Source organism: Urtica dioica, chromosome 10 (assembly GCF_054948205.1).
Source record: "Urtica dioica subsp. dioica isolate 48M chromosome 10, U.dioica_male_clone48M_v1_H2, whole genome shotgun sequence".
NCBI classification, from domain to species: Eukaryota; Viridiplantae; Streptophyta; class Magnoliopsida; order Rosales; family Urticaceae; genus Urtica; species Urtica dioica.
Genome location: NC_142765.1, coordinates 19,846,658 through 19,867,698, shown reverse-complemented (window position 1 = coordinate 19,867,698; position 21,041 = coordinate 19,846,658). Strand labels below are relative to the sequence as shown.

Below are 21,041 nucleotides of genomic sequence, written 5' to 3'. Positions count from 1 at the left end.
GTTGACATATATGTCGATTATTGACATCTATGTCAATAAACAGATAACTCAAAACTCACAAATGTCAACAATAGATGTCAATTGTTGACATCTATGTCAACAATATATATTAATTGTTGACATCATGTTGATAGTAAAATTGTATTTATAAAAGTGGTTTATTAGTATTTTTGGCCAAATTAAGCTTTTGGTAAAAAATTGGAAAAAAATTTATCAAATGAAGATAGTTGAGATAATTTCTCTTAAAATTTCAAATTTTCAACATTAATTCATAAATATCAAGGCTAAGCGAAACACTATCGCAAAACACAGAGGATCTAATGTAGAAGTAAATGGTCAATAATAAGAATAAGAACATAACCAATAATCACAATACAAAACATTAAAAAGCCACATTACATTCAACACAACCTTGAGCAACAGACGCCTGGTTTTCACAGTAGAAAGATATCACAAATATCAGCCGCATGACAAAAACTTCATTAAATATAAAACACACTAACCTGATCTTGCACTAGTATGAATTTATAAAATTCCCTCAATTCCAAAATATACTTGACCCAATCTTAATCCAACTCAAACAAGCTCAAACCATGTCGTAACGTTGTGCTTGTCACCTTCGCAACGTCGTCATGTTCCGTTGGAAGAAATTTGGAAGCAACAAGGGTTTCGAGTTCTTGAGTTCTTAGATCATTTATCGACAATATTGTCAATAAATAACTGTGTTTATTGACAATAAATCGATATTTAATGACAAACTTAATCATAGTTTTGGAATAAAAAGTATCTATTGGATTTTTGTAAAACAAAAAAAGACAAAACAAAACTTTCTAAATGGTCATAGTTTTGGAGTAATTCCAAAAGAATTCTTCGAGCCACGTCATTAGTCGAAGTGGATTGGTTCATCCACTAAGGCTGGTCCATTTCAATAGTCGAGCTAATGGGCCTATATCTACCCCCTCACCGTCAATCCCACGAGCCTCTTATCCAGTCTCATTCAATCACGGCGCGGCAAGGGAGCAAGTAAAAATAGAAAAACTCGCATTGGGTTTAGGGATAATCAGGCTCGAACTGATGACTTCCACCACGTCAAGGTGACACTCTACCGTTGAGTTATATCCCTTCCCCTGTCCCCTATCGAGAAATATAACTGACTAATCTTCTTCCTGAAATGAAGATGTGCTGTTAAATGGGCTCAAGGTCGAGATAGGCCCAATAATTTGGTTTAAGTGGGGAGGTCGATTTCTACCCCACATCTACCATATTTCTCATTAACCACATACACATGAACATGAACCACAAATGATAATACTGACCCGAAACAAGAAACCACGGAAAAAAAAAAATAGTGTTTTCTGATTTGCTCTTTGCAGAGTTGTAACAATTTGGACAGTGTGTTTTCGTATAATGGGTGTTACAATCAGAAAGAGCAGCCCAAAACAACCAAAAAGAATAATAAAAAAAGAGTCATCCTAATCCTATAGGATTCATTCCTCAAATGAGCAAATCATGGTTTTGTGATAGAAAAGCAAAAAAAAAGAAGAAAGGACCTGAGTAACTATTGCTTGATCTGCAAAGCCTCTTCGACCCGTTGGATTAGTTGCTGGGCAGGCAAAGCACCCTCCTGAACACAATCACACACATTTACACAATCAATCACATTGCTGATCCAAATTCCAAACAAACAACATTCATAAATCTTGATGTGTCAAGGTAATGAAGGAACGTTACAAAGCGGTCGAGAACTTTTCCGTCCTTGAAGACGATGAAGGTCGGCAGAGCAGCGATGTTGTAGGTGTTGGCAATGGCGGGATTCTTCTCCGTGTCGATCTTCACAACTCTTATCTTGTCGCTCATCGCGACGCTCACTTCCTCGAGCACCGGAACCATGAACTGACACGGTCCGCACCTACATTCAATTCAATTTTTCCCCCAAAATTCTTAAATCTGTTCTCTCAAAAACATTTCGGAAACGAAGATCTAAGCTCTCACCAGGTCGCGTAGAAATCCACCAGCACCGGCTTATCGGAATCCGCTAGAAGTTCGTCGAACGACGAATACGTTTGCTTCTTCGCTTCCACTACCTTCGCTTTCATAACACACGCGCCGATCAAGAAATCGTTCGATTAATCTTTCTTTTTGGAGAGAGAGGAAGATTATTACCAGTGGAAGAAGCCGAGGCCGCGAGGGACGAGCGAAGAGCGTGGTCTTGGTTCGAAGCCCGACGGGAAATTGCAGAGAAGAAGAGAGTCTCGATGATGAAGAAGAAGATGACGAAGAGGCGAAGAAGTCGGAGTTGAGAGAGGGAATCGATGTGGACGCAGACAGAGAAACCGCCATTTTCGTCTTCTTCTTCTATGAAGAGAATCAACAACCAGATACACTTTACCCACACCAATACACTTCTCTACTCTTTATTTTGTACGGATTTCAGATCACTAACCAATTTTAATTAATTAAATTAGCACGACAACTCACCAAAATATTTAAAAAGAATAAAATTATAAGGGTGATTAGCTAAATAAACCATTTAAATTTATGAATTTGTAAAATAACGTTCGTCTTACTTTAGTAAATAGTCAAAATATGCAAGTTTTTTTAAAAAAATTAATCCCAAGAGTAATTTTTATCTGTTAAAAAAATTAAAAACGTAAATTTGACTAACTGAAAAGTTGAAACTTTAATTATTTTACTAATCAATAAATTTCAAAGAACTATTTTTGTACAATTTTTCGAAATTATAATATTTTTAATCTTACACGCTAGCCTACGCCTTTCAATTTTCTACCCAAATTTTATTGAATTTTTGTTTTGATTAAACACATACATTATCAATATTACAGATTATATTTGCGAGAATATATATATATATATATATATATCATTTACGAGTAAAATCAATAAAAATAAAAATAATAAATCTTGGGTTTAAAAGTGTAATATTTGAATAGTGGTTATTTATTTTTTATAAATGGAACTAAAAGTGGGTTTAAAAGTGTAATATTTGAATAGTGACTATTTATTTTTGAGATTTGTAACTAACTAGGCTACTTAAAACGTTTGATTTGTGATCTAGCATATGTTTGGAGATTTTTAGGGAAATAGCCAAACGTATTAGGTGGCAAAATATTGTTTACTTTTTTGTCCTTCAATAATTAAGATAGTTTTATAAAATCACGTTATATTTTTTTTCTTTTTTTGTGCATGTTAAATTCTTATTTTGTAGAAAGTAGTTACCAAATATTAGAATCCACGTTCTCTCTCTCTCTCTCTCCACAAAACCAGATCTGGGTTTTTTTTTTACTTTCAACATGCCAAGATGACGAGGAAGACGCCGAGGTCGCGGGCCAAGGGGGCAGTCCAGCCGAAGAAGTTGTCGCCGATGACGCAGATCGGCCGGAGGCGGGGGAGGAGGTCGGCGAAGGCTCGTCGGAGCCAGATCGACGCCCACAGGAGGCGGTCGACGAGAGCGTAGTGGAGGGAGTCGGTGTTCTCGGAGTCCGGAGGGAGGCCGTGGTCGGCGCTCCGGAAGGGGGTCGCGATGAGCCTCACGACGGTGGTTGGCGGGAGAGACGATCGGAGCTTGGTTAGAGGTGGCCCGACTCTCACTGTTAATTTTTTTTTTAACAGTGAAGATTTTCGAATGTCAGTCTTTGGAAAAATGTAGAGGTACAGATTATTTATTTACAGTTATTTCCATTCAGATTACTTAAATGTGGAGAATGAGATAATTTCCAGTAATTTACGTTTATTATCTGTGTTGACAGGTTCTTACACAGTAACGTCAGTCTTGGTGAAGCCGTTCTAGATTAGCGCGTCGCGTGATTAATGATATCTTTGATAAAATATTTTTGTTGAGATTTGTTAGAGGTTTAATTATATAATTATTGCCTATTATTTAATATAATTATATTCATTATTTCCATTTGATTAACTAAAAGGGTAAATTAGTCTATTAATTATTGACACCTAAACACGTTGGCTATTTCTCTAAAAGTTATAAAACATAGGCTAAAAATAAATTATATAATTTCAAACTGGTTATTTTGCTACATTGTCATTTATTTTTTTTTATAAATGGAACTATAAGCACAGAACAAAATAAATGAGGCCCAAAACATTTTTAAAAAATGTGTTATAACTGTTTTTTTTTAATATTTAGAAAGTAATTGATTTTAAATGCCGTATATACAATTTGGGCTTTGACTAACGAACAAGAAATAGAAAAGCCCAAGATACAAATCATAGAAACCCACAAAGAAGAGGTCCCATCTAGCTCAGCCTTGCACCCGCCAAAGTAGTTAGCAACGCATATTTTCTTCACAATTCGTCCCAATTCAGATAAACCAATCGCAAATCTGATTGGCTACAAAATTACACTCAGACTCACTCTCACACGAAACAAATAAAATAAAATAAAAACAAAACAAAAAAATCATTGGGCGTGAGACTTCAATATCTTCACAGTCCCATCCCACGTGGCATCCGCAGAGCAAAGCGATTCCCAAATGGCTCTCAACGCCTCGTCGTCGTCTTCCTCAACCCTCCTCCGTGGCCTCAACCACCGTGACTCCACCGCCGAGAAGAGACGATCCTCCACCATCGTAGCCATGGCTCCACAGAAAAAGGTACGAATTACGCAGATTTTTTTTTCTTTCACTTCACTGTTTGGCGGAATTTCTTCATCAAATTGAACAAAAAAAAGGTTTCCGGCCGATCTCGGAATTTTTTCCTTCCTCTCCACAGGTGAACAAGTACGATCCGAAGTGGAAGAAGGAGTGGTTCGGCGCCGGACTGTTCTTCGAAGGATCGGAGTCCGTGGACGTGGACGTGTTCAAGAAGATCGAGAAGAGGAAGGTCCTGAGCTCCGTCGAGAAAGCCGGTCTCCTCTCGAAGGCGGAGGAGTTCGGCGTGACTCTGTCGTCGATCGAGAAGCTCGGCCTCTTCTCCAAGGCGGAGGAGCTCGGACTCCTCAGCCTCCTCGAGAACTTCGCCGCCGCGTCGCCGGCCGCGCTGGCCTCAGCGTCGCTTCCGGTGTTCCTCGCCGCCGTCGTCGCCGTCGTCGTCATTCCTGATGACTCGACGGCGCTCGTGGCGGCGCAGGTGGTTGTCGCCGGCGCGCTTGCCGTCGGAGCCGCCGGGCTGTTGGTTGGCTCGGTTGTGTTGGATGGGTTGCAGGAGGCTGATTGATTTTTTTAATTTTGTGGTTTAAAAATGAATTTGTGGTGTATGTGTGTAGAGTTGCTGATATTTTTGGAATAATGAAATTTATAATGACCAGGAAGATAATGTAACGACTAGTTTTGAGTTGTGTTTGTAATATTGTTCATTAAGAGGTTTGTTGGCTGATTTTGCCTAGGGAAGTTTAAGTCAGTGGACCTTTTGATCAAATTTAAAAAAATTGAAATTTTGTTTAGTGGGTGAGAAATATTGAGGGAGTTGAGTGTTGATATAGCGTGAGGTATATGATACAACATGAATCTTTACTTTTTTTTTTTACTCGTTGATCAAACATTCTCTTCTATTATTAAGAGAAATAGTGTGTTATGTATTAGTTGCCATGATTTTCGTTTGACATCGTTCTCGCTATTTTTTACTAGTTTTTTTTATCAGGCCAGAATTTTCCGCTCATCTGCTTATTTGCTTAGCCGTTTTCTTTGGTTGTCTTTGCTCTTTTATTTTATTTTTTCTAGCTCTAGTTAATTTATATTTTCCTCGTTTGTGACTTTATTTAGCTTGCGAGTACCTTTTTCATATATATTTATACACACACACAAAGAAAAGCTTTCTCTTTAAATTATTACCGGAAAATCTCCAACAGCAAGGTCTTGACTTGCTGAGTTACCAATAAAATTGACGTATTTTAACCAAGCAAAATAAGGATTAAGACGAAATTCCGGTTTTGGGTTGATATTGAAGAATAACGATTAGTGTGTGTAATTTATAATTATCTGTCTTTTTTTTTATTATATCAGATTCATCTTTAGTTTCGCATTTCACGTATTGAAATTAAAACCTTCAGATATCACAAACGGTTTGATCGGTTCTACTTCTAACACTAAAACTAGGATAAACTTGGAGCTTCATAATCATACTCGAGAGCGCGTATTACATTGGGTTAATGGTTCTATTTATGATGAAAAACACAACATCAACATTGAAACAAAAAAGAAAAATAGAAAAGTGGAGATGCGGGGTATCGATCCCCGTGCCTCTCGCATGCTAAGCGAGCGCTCTACCATCTGAGCTACATCCCCGTTGTTGAAAATGCCTCATTAAGATAAAATAAATATATTACTACAAGTTATTGTGCAATTGTAGATGATTCTCTCACGCATTCAATAACGTTCACTACTTTGGTTGTTGATCTCAAGACAGGATAATGAGTACAAAATAAGAATTGAATATAAATATTTTTTTTATAATAACCGCCAGATGATAATCGGCAAAAAAAAAAAAAAAAAAAAAAAAAATCTTCGGTACCTCGGCAAAAAAAAAAAAAAAAAAAAAAAAAATCTTCGGTACCATTACTCATTAAGATATTGCCTATCTACGAAGCAATTCCTATTTCGCAAGGTCGTCCAAGTTGTGAAGTATTGGCTCCCCACAAGTACGTCTGATAGTGATGGCAGATTCGATGCATAGGCTATTTGGTTCACGTCACGTGAATACGCGCGTGATTTATTTGATAAATCGATCTCACGATTTATTAAGTTTCAGCAGATCCCGGATAAAAAGATATTATATTAACCTGAAATAAAATAAAGTGTACGAAAAACAAGATATTTAGCACGTTTAACTCTTAACTACAGCTAAAATAGCTCGTAATATGAATATAACTTAATGATTTTCTTCATTGGTATTCTCATCAGACACCACCGATGACGATTTGTACTCGTAACGAGAAGCCCAGAAGAGGTAGTGAAGGAAGTTGAGCCCACTGAGAGCACACATGAGCCAATAGAACCTGTCGAGGTGGTACTTGTTCAAGTCTTCGCCGGAGAGCCAGGGCCCGCCGCCGCCGATCGCCGCCGTGACGGCGTTAACCACCTCCACGAGAACCGAGCTGAGGTAGTACCCGACCGCCAGCGAGGCCCACGAGAGCGCGGTGGCCAGGGACCTCATGCTCTCGGCGGCCTCGGTGAAGAAAAACTCCATCATCCCTGCTAGCGTGAAGAGGTCCGCGGAGCCGAGGAAGAGATACTGCGCCGCGACCCACATGAAGGTCATGGGAAGCGGGTCGGGCCTGAGCCCATCAGGCCCAGGCCCGACCCGCGCGGCGAGGCTCTTCCTCTTGGCCTCGACCATGGCCGCCACGGCCATGGCCAGGAAGGAGAGGGCTAGGCCCGCCCCGATCCTCTGGAGGTGGGTCACACCGGTCTCGGCACGGGTGGCCCTTCTGGCAAGGGGGACGAGGACGTGGCTGTAGAGCGGGGCGAGGGCCATGATGAAGAGGACGGGGAAGACGGGTAGGGAGGCCGGGGGGACGGTGAAAGGGCCGAGCCTCGTGTCCATCGTGGCCGCCTGTTGGACCGAGAACGTCGACAGCTGGGCCAAGCACGAGTTTAGCATTATTGTCGACAAGAAGATCGGGAGGATCTTCACCACTATCCTCACCTCATCCACTTGCTTCTTGGTGCATTTTAGATTCGCGTGACGAGAAAGATCGTCCGATAACGCCATGTCGAGAAAGTTAGGGTTTTCATCCGGCGTAGTGGTGGTCTCTTTTTTAGTCGAGTGGCGTGCGCTAGGGCTTCTTCTAGATCGGAAGGAGTTGCATACTGCTGAAGCCAGAACCTGCGCGACATGTGTGAACTTTAAACTAGACCGGATAAATAGTCTTCTAAATCCGTAGTTTCGTTTAAAACGATTTTTCATTAATTTGATCTAATTTTTTAATCCGGTCTCAAACGATTTAGTTTGATTTCAAATATGAAAATTGCGTTTTAGACGTGTATAGACCGATTTAAAATTAGCTTGATAGGTTGAGTTGAACATATTTTATTTAGGGCTTTCTAGATATATAGTCATATGAAAACTCAAATTTTGCCATATAATCAACATTCGGTAAATTTTAAGTAAATAGCTACAAAATTTTATTAACAAAGTCAAGATTATCTTATAGTTGTAAATATTCGCTAATAATTGTAAATAACCATCGGACTCAAATGACATAAATGAAACGGTTATAACGTTCAAACGATGTCACATCATCATAATAGTTATTTACTTGAATTTACGAACAGTTGGCTAATTAACAAAACTCCAAATTTTAGTGGTTTAGTTACTTAATTAATTATTTTATTTATATTCTCTAATTAAATTTATAATTGTAAAATACAAATTAAAATCGGTCTAACAACGGACCTATAAAAAACGATTTGGTCAGATTCGATTTCAATTTTTTTTTCATCGAGTAGATATCGACCGACACATATCCCGACCTTTTATTGATATTACCTTGAACATGGTTGTGATGGGGCTACCGGTGGGAACTTTGACACGATAAAATGGAGAGCCAAGCAAGAACAACGCGATGGAGAGCAATATCGTTGTAGTGGAGACCCCGAAGCCCCATTGCCACCCCTTGTTGTCCTCGAGCCAGACGACGAGGGTGACGGCTACGAGGGCCCCGCACGAGAGGCAGAAAATGAAGTAGTTGAAGAAGGCCGAGCGCTGCCTCCTCCCTTGTGGCGTGGCCTCGTCAAATTGGTGGGCCCCGTGCGGGGCCAGCGACCCCTTTATGCCTCCCACTCCAAGGGCCACTAAATACATGCCCAAAAACAACATCACTTGTCTCGGCCCATGAACTTCTTGGCAAGTACTTGGGGAATGGCATGGTTGTGGCTTCAAAGATGGTATTTGAGCTTGGATTGTGAGGATTAGTAGACCCTGTAAAAAAAAAAAAAAAAAACTTTATTTATGGCTTTTTTTACATATATATATAGTTTTTTACATGTATGAACCATGATATTCTTTTATGTTTCTTCATTTAATGCTTGAGACGTCAGTTAGGCATTGCTAGTGTTAGTCTTTGTTATTTGAAAAGGATTTAAAAAAACAAAAAACAAAAAACACTTCTGTGACATACCTACCACAGCTGGGCCTAGAAGATTCAAGAGTCAAGAGTCCCTGAATTTCAACTGACCAATGCTAATGCAAGAAAAAAAAAATCTTATTTCTTTATTTTTTTTATTTGATTTGATTGGGTTATATAACAAAATCTGAAATGGAAGTAAGATGACAATGACTTGAGGTAGTTTGTTATAAGGGTGTGGGTCTAGATTTGATTAATTTCTTTTGCCATCCATCCACCACTATTAGTGCCCTAACCACACAAGGAATTTGCATGAGCCATGCATATTTGGAATCATTGTATATGGTTAAATTCTATACTTAGGGAACCCACAACAGGTACTCTAGATACCCACAAATATTCTGTGAAATGTTAGCATTTAATTTGATAAAATTATGCGACATTGAGTAATTTGGCCACTTACATTGATAATCTTAAGTAGAAAAAGCTATTTATTAGTTTTATTATTATTATTATTATTATTATATTTTTGGAAAAACTCACCATGAACTCAATTGCCGCGCTGATCAAGTAGATGGAGTAAGTGGTGAAGAAAGCATCGGCAAGGAAACCGCCGAGCAGAGCCAGAAGAAAAGCCGTGCCCATGAAATTGGTTACCGATGTGGCGGCGATAGAAGGAGAGAAATGCATGAACCTCGAGAGATAGAGCACGAGATTACTCGCGTTCGCTAGGAAAGCCAAGTTCTCTAGTACCTCCACGCCTGATTTTAAATATTTTGTTTTTTCACAAATGCGACGAAAACTTTAATGTCTCGAGTATCCTGAAAAATGAATTCAAAACCGAAATAGTTTTTTCTTCTTCTTTTCATGAGGGCAAATTACCTAGCACAAAGGAAGCAGCGACCATGCCACCGTGGCGGTCTTTCATGGCGGGTTTTCTCCTCCAATCTAGATAGCCTTTCCATGTATTAATAATCTCGTGGGCTTCAATATCCTACATCATGAAATGAAGAAGAGATATTTAGATAAATATTGAACAAGTAGTTATATATATTCTATCAAGCGTGGGAAAGAGATAGAAAGGGATCACCATTTTGTTCAGTGCTTGGAAGGTCTAGTAATCAGCTTGTCTAAAGACTCTTTTATGAAGAGAAAAATCTACTATATGTATAGCTAAATCTCATGAGAAATTCCTGAGAATGGGCTAATATTTATAGACAGTGATTTATGGCTGAACATGATATTTCAGTCCACTAGTCCTTTTCCAACTTGGATGAATTTACATTTTTAGCACACGCCAAAATAGAGGAAAGAAAGTAAAGAGGGTATTGGTGGGTAGTCTTTAATCCCATCTTAATTTGTTTAAACAAAAAAAATCAATAACGAAGGGTTTTATTTGGTTCTCCACCACCACCCTCCCTCTAAGGGGTGAGACACCGCTCACCGGTGTTCTCCAACTTAAGGGGAGATGGTGGTTCCCGTCATCTTCCTTAAAACATTACTTTCACCAAATTCCTTAAAGCACTTCACGTCACTCTCGTAGGATTCCACCTCCATCTCTGTCCTCTCCCCCTACCTCCTCCGCCTCTGTGACCTATTCCGATGCGTTGATGGTGATTGTTGTTCCATGTGGTGATTTTTATAGAGAGAAGATGTTAGTTTTATTATAAATATTTTTTTTGTTAAACTCGTGTGTTAAACCTTGTTGTTAGGGGTTTTATTTTATTTAGTCTATTATGTATAATTAGTTTGTGTAAGTTTTGATGCTTTATTCACTACTCTATGGCAGTTTTTGTGTTCCAAATATGACTTGGTTATCTATTGAATTCTTTTGTTCGATTTTGTTGTTAATTTTTTGACAGTTCAAACACTCGAACATCTTTTACCATGATTGGTTGTCCTTGAGCATTTTGGTTCATTCATTAACCTTTAAGAGTTTTTTGAAAGTCAATGAATTGCTCCAATTTGAGTGTAGTCTATATTCCGGTTATCGGAAGTTCCACACAACGTGCTCTCATCCGATTCTAGTTAGATATAACACATTTCTCCAAGAAAAAATAAAATCTCAAAATAGGTGTGCAACTTTTTTTTTAATTATTGTCAAATGATTTCTCAATTTTTTTTTGTTTTCTATCAAATATTTATTAATTCAAATAACATAAAACAAATAATAAAAATTACAATGAAATTATATGTTTTGTATCTTTAGATTTTTCAGGTTTCAAGTAAATCGTTGAGGTGTGATATGAACTGATATATATATATATATATATAATAATTAGACGGGCTAGCCAAATTCAAACGTTGAGATTGTATATATTAGCCAACGTTTAATTTTTTATAGAAATAGCCAATTTCGCTGACGTGGTGTTTCAGCCAATATTTTAATGTCGGAAATACTCATAATACAATCCCGTTTTATTTGAAGAAATAATCATATAAATAAGCCAACAAATGATTATCCAAATATATTGCATGATTTTCAGGGACATCAACAGATTTTGTAATTAAATAACTCCACATTTGCTCTCTCTCTCTCTCTCTCTCTCTCTCTCTCTCTCTCTCTCTCTCTCTCTCTCTCTCTCTCTCGGGCAAGTTGAGACTCTAACAAGCCACGTGTCGACGCAGCGATGGTGGAACGCGTGCTCGCAGGTGCCGAGAGCACATCACCACTGGCCGGCGCGGAGGATGTCGAGGCACTCCGCGCAATCGACCGGCTCATCGTCATCCTCGCAATCGACCTCCATGGATCCCGATGGACGAGCTCCGACCCACGAAGATGACCGGCTCATCCTCATCCTCGCAATCGGCGGTGAAGATCCCAAGATTTATTTGTTTGTAAATCAAGTTTATCCCACAAAGACGATGCGCTTGGACTTGAATCTAGGCAACACACACGAAGGAGGCGACCAATCTGATGTCGGGCCAGTGGTGTGAAGAAGCTCGCCGGATCTTGACGTCATCGCGTGGGGAAGGCAATGGACGACTCCTCGTCGTGGATCTGATTCAAGCGATGAAAGCGCACGGAGAGGACAGTCTGCCACCAGATTTGAAGGAAGCGCCGTCGGAGACGCGTCGCGAAGAAGAATGGTGTTGGCGCCGACGATTCCATCAGGTGAGTGTCGACACATGCAGACGTCAGGCCCAGACCAGATCTGTGCGATGATGTGACCAGACCTTCGCTTCGATCTAGAATTCGCGAGGTTAGGTCGGCTCTCACCCATGTTAATACGTGTTAATTCATGTTAATGCATGTTAATTCGTGTTAATTTGGTTTAAATCTGTTTATTTCGTCATTAATTCAGGTTAATTCGGAATTAATTCATGTTAATTCGGTTTATTTCTGTTTATTCGTATTAATTTTCATTTATTTGTTGGAAAATTGGTGAATTTGTGTCTTCGGTTGGAGAATTTGCAGTTCGAGACGAATCGGCGGTGAAGATCAACGAAAAATTGTGCAAGTTGACTTGGCGTTGAAGACAGGCAGTGAAGATCGACGGTGAAGATCTTGTAATATCTATAGATAATTTTTTAATCTATTAATGAAACAGTTATTTATTGTAATATTTTTTATTAATTTATTTTTTTAACTAATTTATTTTTGATAACCCTTCCTTTTAAATGAAAGGTATTATTGTTTTTTCAAATGGGTTTATGTGGTTTATTGACTATTGTACCAAATAAATCTAATGTTGACTATTTTGATAATTTTATGTGTGTATATATATATATATATATATATATGAACACCAATTAGAGCATATGAAAAATTAGAGAATAACTTTTTAGCCCTACAATCCACCACTTCCACTCATTTCATTAAAATTAATTTTTCTTATTTGATGGAAGTCACTTTCTTTCAGTCTCCTAAAATCCATTGTTTCCCATACCATGACAAACTGTTTTGATCAATATTTATTTTGACACAGATATAATATATGTATGTGGGATATTTAATTCTTATTAAATGATCAGCTTGCAAGTTGTGAGTGAATTGCTTCTTGTTACTGCTAGAGCCTTCTCGGAGGACAGTCCTTGGCCGGCTAAAGTCGGTGTTATAGTGCTGGTCCCCTGAGAAAAACTAAAATAAAATAGATAGATAAGTTTCCATTGTTTCTGATGACAAAAAATGCAAGGGTTATGACTATAGGCGAAAATTAAAGTGAAAATGACACAAATATATTTTGTGTTTTAGTAAAATATCGAGTTTAACTTTTGGTTTTAAAAAATATCTAATTCATACTTTTTATTCAACTAAAATGATAAAATTATATCCTAAAATAGACAACGGTGCCACGAAGCTTTTTTTTATTGAATGTTTATTGACTTTTCATTGATGTTGACTATAATATTTATATATAAATACCAATTATCTTTATTCATTCGCGTTATATATGTAATTATGTAAAAACTAAAAAATAAACAACAGTCTCTTAATCGTGAAGAACAAAAAAAGAGACAAAAGAGTAAAAATCGACAGTTGATAGTCATCAAAATCTCATATTCGAACAGATAATCCAGGATTCAAAGTTGCAATTCGAACACGGAATGAAGTCATTTCTTGATAAATATGAATTTTATTATTTAATTTCAATTTAATGCTATTTTTATTTCAAAATTGAGAATTTGGAAGTTTGGATTTGATTCGGTTTTTCTTATATAAGCGTTAATATCAATGGAAGAGATATTTGTGACACTGTTATCCATTTTAAGGTATAATTTCACCACTTTAATTAAACATAAAGTATGAACTCGATATTTTTTAAAACTAAAAGTTAAATTCAACATTTCACTAAAACACAGAGAATATATTGTGTTATTTTTCCCAAAATAAAATGGTAAATGTTGTGTGCGTGAAAGCGTCTTCATTTTCTTCAACTTCAAATTTATCTAGACCCACGATTTTCAGCTATTTAATGATAATCGTTGCGTGTATAATTCAAAATGATATTTTCTTTTTTATGGTAACCGCATTATCGTACAGTTACCTTTTTTTTGTGGCCACATTTATTTGTTTATTGTTATTGTTAGTCTTATTTAACTACTAATTTTTCTGATGTTTTACGTTCTGCTCCGTAATTGTTTCTCTAACCTTATGAGCTCATTCGTTTCTTAAGTCATAGCCAAAGGCAGAGTTAGCTAAAGATCAGGGCATATGTCTCCGTGAACTTTTGAAAATTAAAATTTGATCCTAATTTTTTTGTTTTTTTTACATTTTTAGCCAAATATATATATATATATATATATATATATATATATATATATATATATCATATATGTTCCCTGAATAATTTCTTTTCTTATCCACCCTTTATAACTTTTCTCTTTTTTTTTTTATGAAATTTCCCCTCACTGATTGCAAATATACTGCCTTTATTACAGCTTCCATGCTCATGGAAGCTACATATGTATGTAGTTGTATTAGCCAAGACTTTCTACATTTGTTTCTGGCAGAAAGTTGAAGGAATTAAAAAAAAAATTCAAATTATTTTTGCATTCCTAGTGCAAAAATTATTGTGACGTTGAAATTGATGTTAGTGTATTGGCCTGGTTCCAACTTTGAGTGGCTACTAGGCCTTTCCGTAACTGGGCCCGATGATCGGACATTTACTTCTGAAAGATTGCCATTTTTTTTTTTTTTTGTAATACCTTAAATTTGTCGAGTAATTTCTGAATCATATAGACAGCTGAACTTAGATATATATATCTAATTAATCATATAGACACGGCTGGACTAAAAATTGCAAATCTGAATGTAGTTTTATTTAAAAGACTAAATTTACTTGAAATATAAGGCTTAAATCTAATTTAGTGATTGTATTAGAGTATCTTCAACGGTACATTAGCTTAATTTGTCAAATCAGTTTTTTTAAGCTACAATTTTTTTAAGCAACATTGTTCTTTAGTGGTAAGTCAATCTCCATCTTGTTGCTTAAACATTAATCATATTTTTTTTTTTATATTTTATTGCATTCTTATTGGTTGAAAAATAAATGAGACCTATTAATTTAGTTTAGAGTCAATTTGTTCTATAGAACTAATTTGCTCTACCAAACAAATAGTTAAAATGTGTAACAATGGTTAAGTTGATAGGTTAAACTTTTCATAATTATTAGCGAGTCCTTCCACCATTAAATATACTCTTACATATTCAAATACCACCACTGTCAATTTGCCTAAAGAAATATAGAAAGTGATACATCACATCATATTGCACTCTGGCAAGGGTAAAGTCGGTTGCCTTTGTCTGAAGCTTCTGGAAAACAAAAACAAAACAAAAAAACAAAAATATTTTGAGACATTCCAAACATTTTATTTTCACGTAAAGTTTTGACTATTTTGTGATAAATAGGTCGATTAATTGGGCTTTCTTTTATTTCTTTTTGTTGTTCCTGGATACCTTAGAATTTAGAATAGAAATGTTCTGATAAAACAAAAAGATAAGGGTGTTGCTAATTAATAACTTTATGCTTATCATATTCTCAAGACTATATAGGCGTACGTGCAAAAGAATCGTTTTCATACTTATTACTTATGTTTATTATTATTATTATTATTATAAATAATAACTTCTAGGCTATTCATATTCATCTGGACATTTGAAAGGAAGTAGAAATACCACTTTCATTAAGCTTCTCAACCCACCTCTAACATATTCATATCAATTTCCAAGTATCCCTCAAGAATTATCTCAATTTGTCCCGATCTCCCCGTATATTCTACCACAAATACAATATTTTACATAACAATCTCCACCATACCTCCTCCATATCAACATCTTCATAGTTCACAACAATATCTATATGAAGACGCTTTCATGATATATCAAGGACAGCTTCGTGGACTTCAAAACGAGTCCCTTCCTCCATGGGTGTTGTAGACTTTTCATCCTTTTATTGATTTTTCATAAATATTGACTCTGATATTTATATGTAAACTTTATTTTATCTTTATTCATTCGCGGCTTGTAGTCCCATATGTAATTTATTTAAAAAATAAAAAACAACCCTTAATACCCAATTTTAAAATCGAACTAAATCAAATTAGACTAATAAAATTCATACATCTCAAACTGGGAATTTAATTCTTGGATTTCACGCTCAGATGATTTTTGAACGACGATTTTTATCATTTCCTATATGTCTTTGTTCTTCACGATATTTCAGATCTCAGAGATCGTTGTTTTTATTTTTATTTGTTTACGATAAATTACATATAAGGCTATAAGGAGCAAATAAATAAGGGTAAAATGAGGTTCACATAAAAACATTAGAGTCAACATTAATGAAAAGCATGTTGGTTTTGATGCCCACAAGAAGAGTAGTAGTTGTTGCTTTTATGCATTTGATATAAAAAAAGTCTCACAAAGACTCTTGTTTGTAACTGCTGAATAATTAATAAAGAGTTGAAACTTTCATTCATTCTTCTTTGTTTGTTTGAAGTTTTATGATAAACCTTAGTCTTTAGTCCTTAAACAAACCTAACAACAAACGAAGAGTCAAATACAGATTTGCAAGAACAAACTCTTCATGGTTTGCTTAAAACAGTATATTCACAATCTAAGGATCAAAGGCTATTGATCTCAGTATGATTGTTAGAAGAACCTATGATGTCTGGTTATGAGACATAGAGAGTTGGAGACTCTATAGTTCTTCCTAGGTATCTTCTGAAGATACTGAATTGACCAGTGCACTTCTAGAGACAATGTAAGAACAAACCATTTAACCTCTTCTGTCTCAAAGTCACTATGTATGAATTGCATCATGCTTACCTCAATCCTGAAATGAGACATGTCACTTCATAGCTTACATACTCTCATTTGAGAAAGTCAGAGTTCTAGATTCACTATGTGACATAGACAATACCTATTGATGAAGTATTAAGTTATGAAGATGTCGTGAACAACTTTGTGAAGATCTCATAGATATGGAATTCAAGTACAAGATTGCTGAAATGCAATGTATATCACCTCATGCTTTGTTCATTGGAATGTGAATAAATGAAGTGGCCAGTGTCCAAATTGAGTCATGACTCTTTTGGATGAATCAATGTGACTTGTTAGCTCCTCGTCAATACATTGTTTATAGAGAAATTGCCTCATTTGCCACAAATTTCATAATATTTTCCCGATTTCCACCAAAAGACTAATTTGGCACAAAATGTCACCATCTATGTCAACAATATTGACATCTATTTTTGCCATTCACTATTAGATGTCAACATTGTTGATATATCCGTGACATTTTAGACCAAATTAGTCTTTTGGTGGAAATTGAGAAAATGTTATGAAATTGGTGGCAAATGGAGCAATTCCTCTTGTTTCTAACTTATTCACAAGTGACAAAGTAGTTGAGGAAATAACAACTAGAAGGGTAAAATGGTAATTTTATAAATCTCATCTAGTTGATGATATTCATGAAGGGTAAACATAGATAATATTCAATGGATCCACTCATCACAATTAAGTAGAATTTTAAGTAGAAAATATATTCATTTGAACCGAGAGATTTTCAGTGTCAACTCTTTAGTGGAGTTAGTTGACATTAAGCTAGAACTTGGAAATGGTTTGTGAACTTTTGTGTCCCAGTATGCTAGCTCAAGCTTTGTTCATCTGAATCCATGAGGTCACTACCTCAAGTCATTAGAGTAGGATTTGTTAAACTAGTAACTAAGTCAAAACAAGTTCAAGTGTTGAATTAGACGAATTTTACGAAGATTATCTAAAGGGTAATTTTGTCCATAAGGACATAAGATGTTATAAATGTCAAAATAAGATTTTGGACATTATCATATGATGATAATGTGAATTAATTCACACGGCCAAGAATTGGATTTGAGCCTTGAGGATTGAATTTCATTTTATGGAATTTTATGAGAAAATTCTACATGGGCTTTTCTTGTATTGTCTTGAACAAATAAAAAAAACATCTAGAAGCATGTTGTAGATGAAAATTTCGTGGCCTCCATCAAATAAAGAAAGAGGGAATTTATTTTGTGCACTGATGTATGAAGATACTTGCCATAAAGGAAAAGAGGAAACAAATTTATAGAACATGGCTATGTCACACGTCCAAGACAAGAAAAGGAAACAAATTTCCAGCCTTGGTATTATTATGATAGGAATGGGAAACAAATATTATGCTCATGAATATGTGATATTCAGCCATAATATAAAAGACGTGAAAAGCAAGGAAACTCCGGAAGTCAACAAATTTTCAGACGATCTATTCCGGGTAAGTGTGGAGACTTAAGTCAACTACATACCAAGGGAATAACTCTATTTACGTGCATTATTACGTGTTAGTAAACAAGAGTAGGAAAAGCTTTAAAAATGAATAATCTCAAAGATTAAGGCTTCGGCCGCTTTTCCTGAAAACTTAGCTCGAGTTCGCTCGATAAGTTCAAACATAAGATTTGTGAACCCCAGCCTCTGCTACATGATATAGTCATCCCTTAAGTTCTGTGCTTGACCCGTTAGAACGGGGGAGACAGGAGAGCCGTGTTTAATTCTCGGATTCAAATCGAGGGTAGATGTATCGGGTGTCATATCCCGAGTCTTCAACCTAAAATACTAACGAGCACAAAAGGGAAATGAAATCTCTTTCAGGGTTTATCCTTAGTCGTTCTCTTGTAAGTAGTATAGGTGTGTACTCTGAGTGCTGCAGAGTATCCAAACCCTAAAGAATTGTTGTGTCAATGGTACCAAAATTAAAAGAACCCTGACGAGCTATGAGGACCTAGGGGATGGGGCTGAGTACTCATATATCGGGAAGTCGACCAAGAGTCATACCCGACCTTGTTGCCAGGCTATGAGGGCCTGAAGAATGCAGCTTGACGAGCTACGAGGGTCTGGGGGTTGCGCCGACGTCGAATGAAGTTTGTACCATTAGAGGATCCCAGACAGACGTTAAAACTCTTAGGCCGCCGGATGACTGCTGCTCGAAGTCTAAGGCTGGTCTCTTATCGTTCTAAAGGTTATAGAGGGGGATTTGTGTAACCTTGAAGACGACAAGTATTAGTTAGAGTGTGCACACATCAGTCATACTCTAGAACTTGTTAGATTTGCATCAATGCATCCTTATATGCTTGTTTGCACGTCACTTGTTATCACATGGCATTATTCGTTTTATTTTCTAAGTTAGACTCCCACTTACTGAGTCAATCGAATCGTAGTTTTATGACCATTGGTAATGTAGAGAATGGTAAGTCGGCGATGTCAGTACGGAAGCTGAAGTGGAAGACCGGACGTGTATATCTTGACCTTTGGGCTAACGAGGACTAACCCGGGATCAACCTCTTCTTTAGTAATATCTATATTTTGTTGAACCCCTTCCGTAAACTACGCTCCTAAACTATCTCCTATAATTATACGCAAACCCAGGAGCTGATATGTAAATGTTAAGAGTCGTTATGAGACTCAAAGTTAGAAATGAGAAAAAAGACAAATTTACCCAGGTTTTCGTATAACCACTTATAATACTTATATATTATCGTATTATGTTTAATATAAGTGTTATGAGTATTATGTTTATTTAATTATGTTTATGTTGATATGAGATATATTGTTATATTGATGTTGTGACTTGTGACGTAACCCACCGTCGCGGGTCGTGAACCGGCGACAAGAGGTCGTGGGTCGTGACAGGTTTTGCATTGATTCAAGGAAATATATTCTCCTATAAATACCACACCACATTCACAATGTTGGAACAAGTTTTGGTGAGCCTCTCTCTCTCTCTACTTGGTCGTGCCCCTCTCTCCCTCTCTTATTCTCTCTCTTTTGTTTTGGCTCCTATGTCCTCATTAGACCTAGCGTTTCGTATTAGCTCTTTGGCTCTAAGACTAGTTCTTAGGTCATTGTGTTTAATAGTGTCCACACAATAAATCATATCCAAACTCGAAGACTCTAGTGGTAGAAATTACCATGGTTACTCAGATTCAAGAAGACTCGAAGGAGACAAGCTAAATGGGGGAGACGAGCGATTCAACCAATCCACAAGCTTCTCAACGCTCAAGCTTCAAGCGAGGTTGGTACCGAGTGAAAACTCATTAAAGTTTTATTTTAGATTATATGTTCATGCACTTTGTCTAGGTAGTAGAATCGTTTTACATGTTTTAAAGAATTTTTTATTTTCCGCCGCTTACAAGAAGCGATAAATTATTCTTAATCCTAGATCTACTCCAACAAAGTCAATGTAAAAAATATTTGTATAGATATAATTTTGTCATTTTAATTAAACATAGAGTACAAAAATTGATATTTTTAAAAACTAAAAGTTAAACTCGATATTTTACTATACACAGAGTATATATGCGTCATTTTCCCTTCTTATTTTGTCGTAGTTATATTGTAAGCTTAGTGTTCAATAAAAATTGGCATATGTTTATGTCGTGTAGTTCAGTATGTATTTAATTTAAGGACGACGACGACAACGAAAAAATACAATATGTACCACGTCCGTAATATCTTGAGAACTGAGATGATGAATGCAAACTACGACACGGATAAATTTTGAGCTTTTGTTGATTTTGATAAAGTGGCATGAGTTTAGTGATATTTGCGTCAAAAGCCTAAGGGATTATTCCTAAACTATGACATCCTCAATACTTTTAGACCAAAATCCAATATATCAAAATTAATCCAAAAGTATGACTTCCTTGTATTTGTTGGTACGAAACTACCCTCAATGAAATATCTTTTTTCTTTTATATTTCGTTTTTCTAGTTTATTCACATGATTGTCAATAATCTACCTAATTTATTGACATTGTCGACATTACGATTTTTTTTTAAAACCTAAAAAATATGGAAAAAAATAATATTCAAGCAAACCAAACAAAAATCAACAACTACACATCCGAAATCAATCTCATTTCATGCCTCTCTCTATTTACCGGCGATGATTTAGATTTATTTGTCATGGATTTAACTCTAGGGTTTGGGTTTGGGTTTTGGTGTTTCTTTATAATTTTGGGTGAAGAAGAAGAAGAGGAGGAATTGACGT

At 36.3% G+C, this 21,041-nt stretch overlaps 3 protein-coding genes and 1 non-coding gene across 4 annotated transcripts; 1 reads left to right on the top strand and 3 right to left on the bottom strand.

The window, feature by feature from the left end:
* Nucleotides 1-1,334: 1,334 nt before the first annotated feature.
* LOC149383819 (thioredoxin Y1, chloroplastic-like) lies at nucleotides 1,335-2,417 on the bottom strand. Its single transcript, XM_089628160.1, has 4 exons — nucleotides 2,164-2,417; nucleotides 1,993-2,084; nucleotides 1,732-1,909; nucleotides 1,335-1,624 (listed from the first exon to the last, which is right to left on the bottom strand). Exons 1-4 carry the CDS (start codon nucleotides 2,338-2,340, stop codon nucleotides 1,559-1,561), a joined length of 513 nt encoding a protein of 170 aa, XP_089484286.1. The 5' UTR covers nucleotides 2,341-2,417; the 3' UTR covers nucleotides 1,335-1,558.
* A 1,928-nt stretch (nucleotides 2,418-4,345) lies between these two features.
* Nucleotides 4,346-5,416, top strand: LOC149383818 (transmembrane protein, putative (DUF1118)). Its single transcript, XM_089629563.1, has 2 exons — nucleotides 4,346-4,628; nucleotides 4,747-5,416. The coding sequence occupies exons 1-2, from the start codon at nucleotides 4,509-4,511 to the stop codon at nucleotides 5,188-5,190; spliced, it is 564 nt and encodes a 187-aa protein (XP_089485689.1). The 5' UTR covers nucleotides 4,346-4,508; the 3' UTR covers nucleotides 5,191-5,416.
* Nucleotides 5,417-6,184: 768 nt separating this feature from the next.
* Nucleotides 6,185-6,257, bottom strand: TRNAA-AGC (transfer RNA alanine (anticodon AGC)). The gene has a single exon. It is a non-coding gene; the product is annotated as a tRNA-Ala (tRNA).
* A 246-nt stretch (nucleotides 6,258-6,503) lies between these two features.
* LOC149383816 (protein NRT1/ PTR FAMILY 4.6-like) lies at nucleotides 6,504-10,039 on the bottom strand. The gene is made up of 4 exons (XM_089628984.1): nucleotides 9,920-10,039; nucleotides 9,581-9,798; nucleotides 8,461-8,892; nucleotides 6,504-7,797 (listed from the first exon to the last, which is right to left on the bottom strand). The coding sequence occupies exons 1-4, from the start codon at nucleotides 9,963-9,965 to the stop codon at nucleotides 6,841-6,843; spliced, it is 1,653 nt and encodes a 550-aa protein (XP_089485110.1). The 5' UTR covers nucleotides 9,966-10,039; the 3' UTR covers nucleotides 6,504-6,840.
* Nucleotides 10,040-21,041: the final 11,002 nt, after the last annotated feature.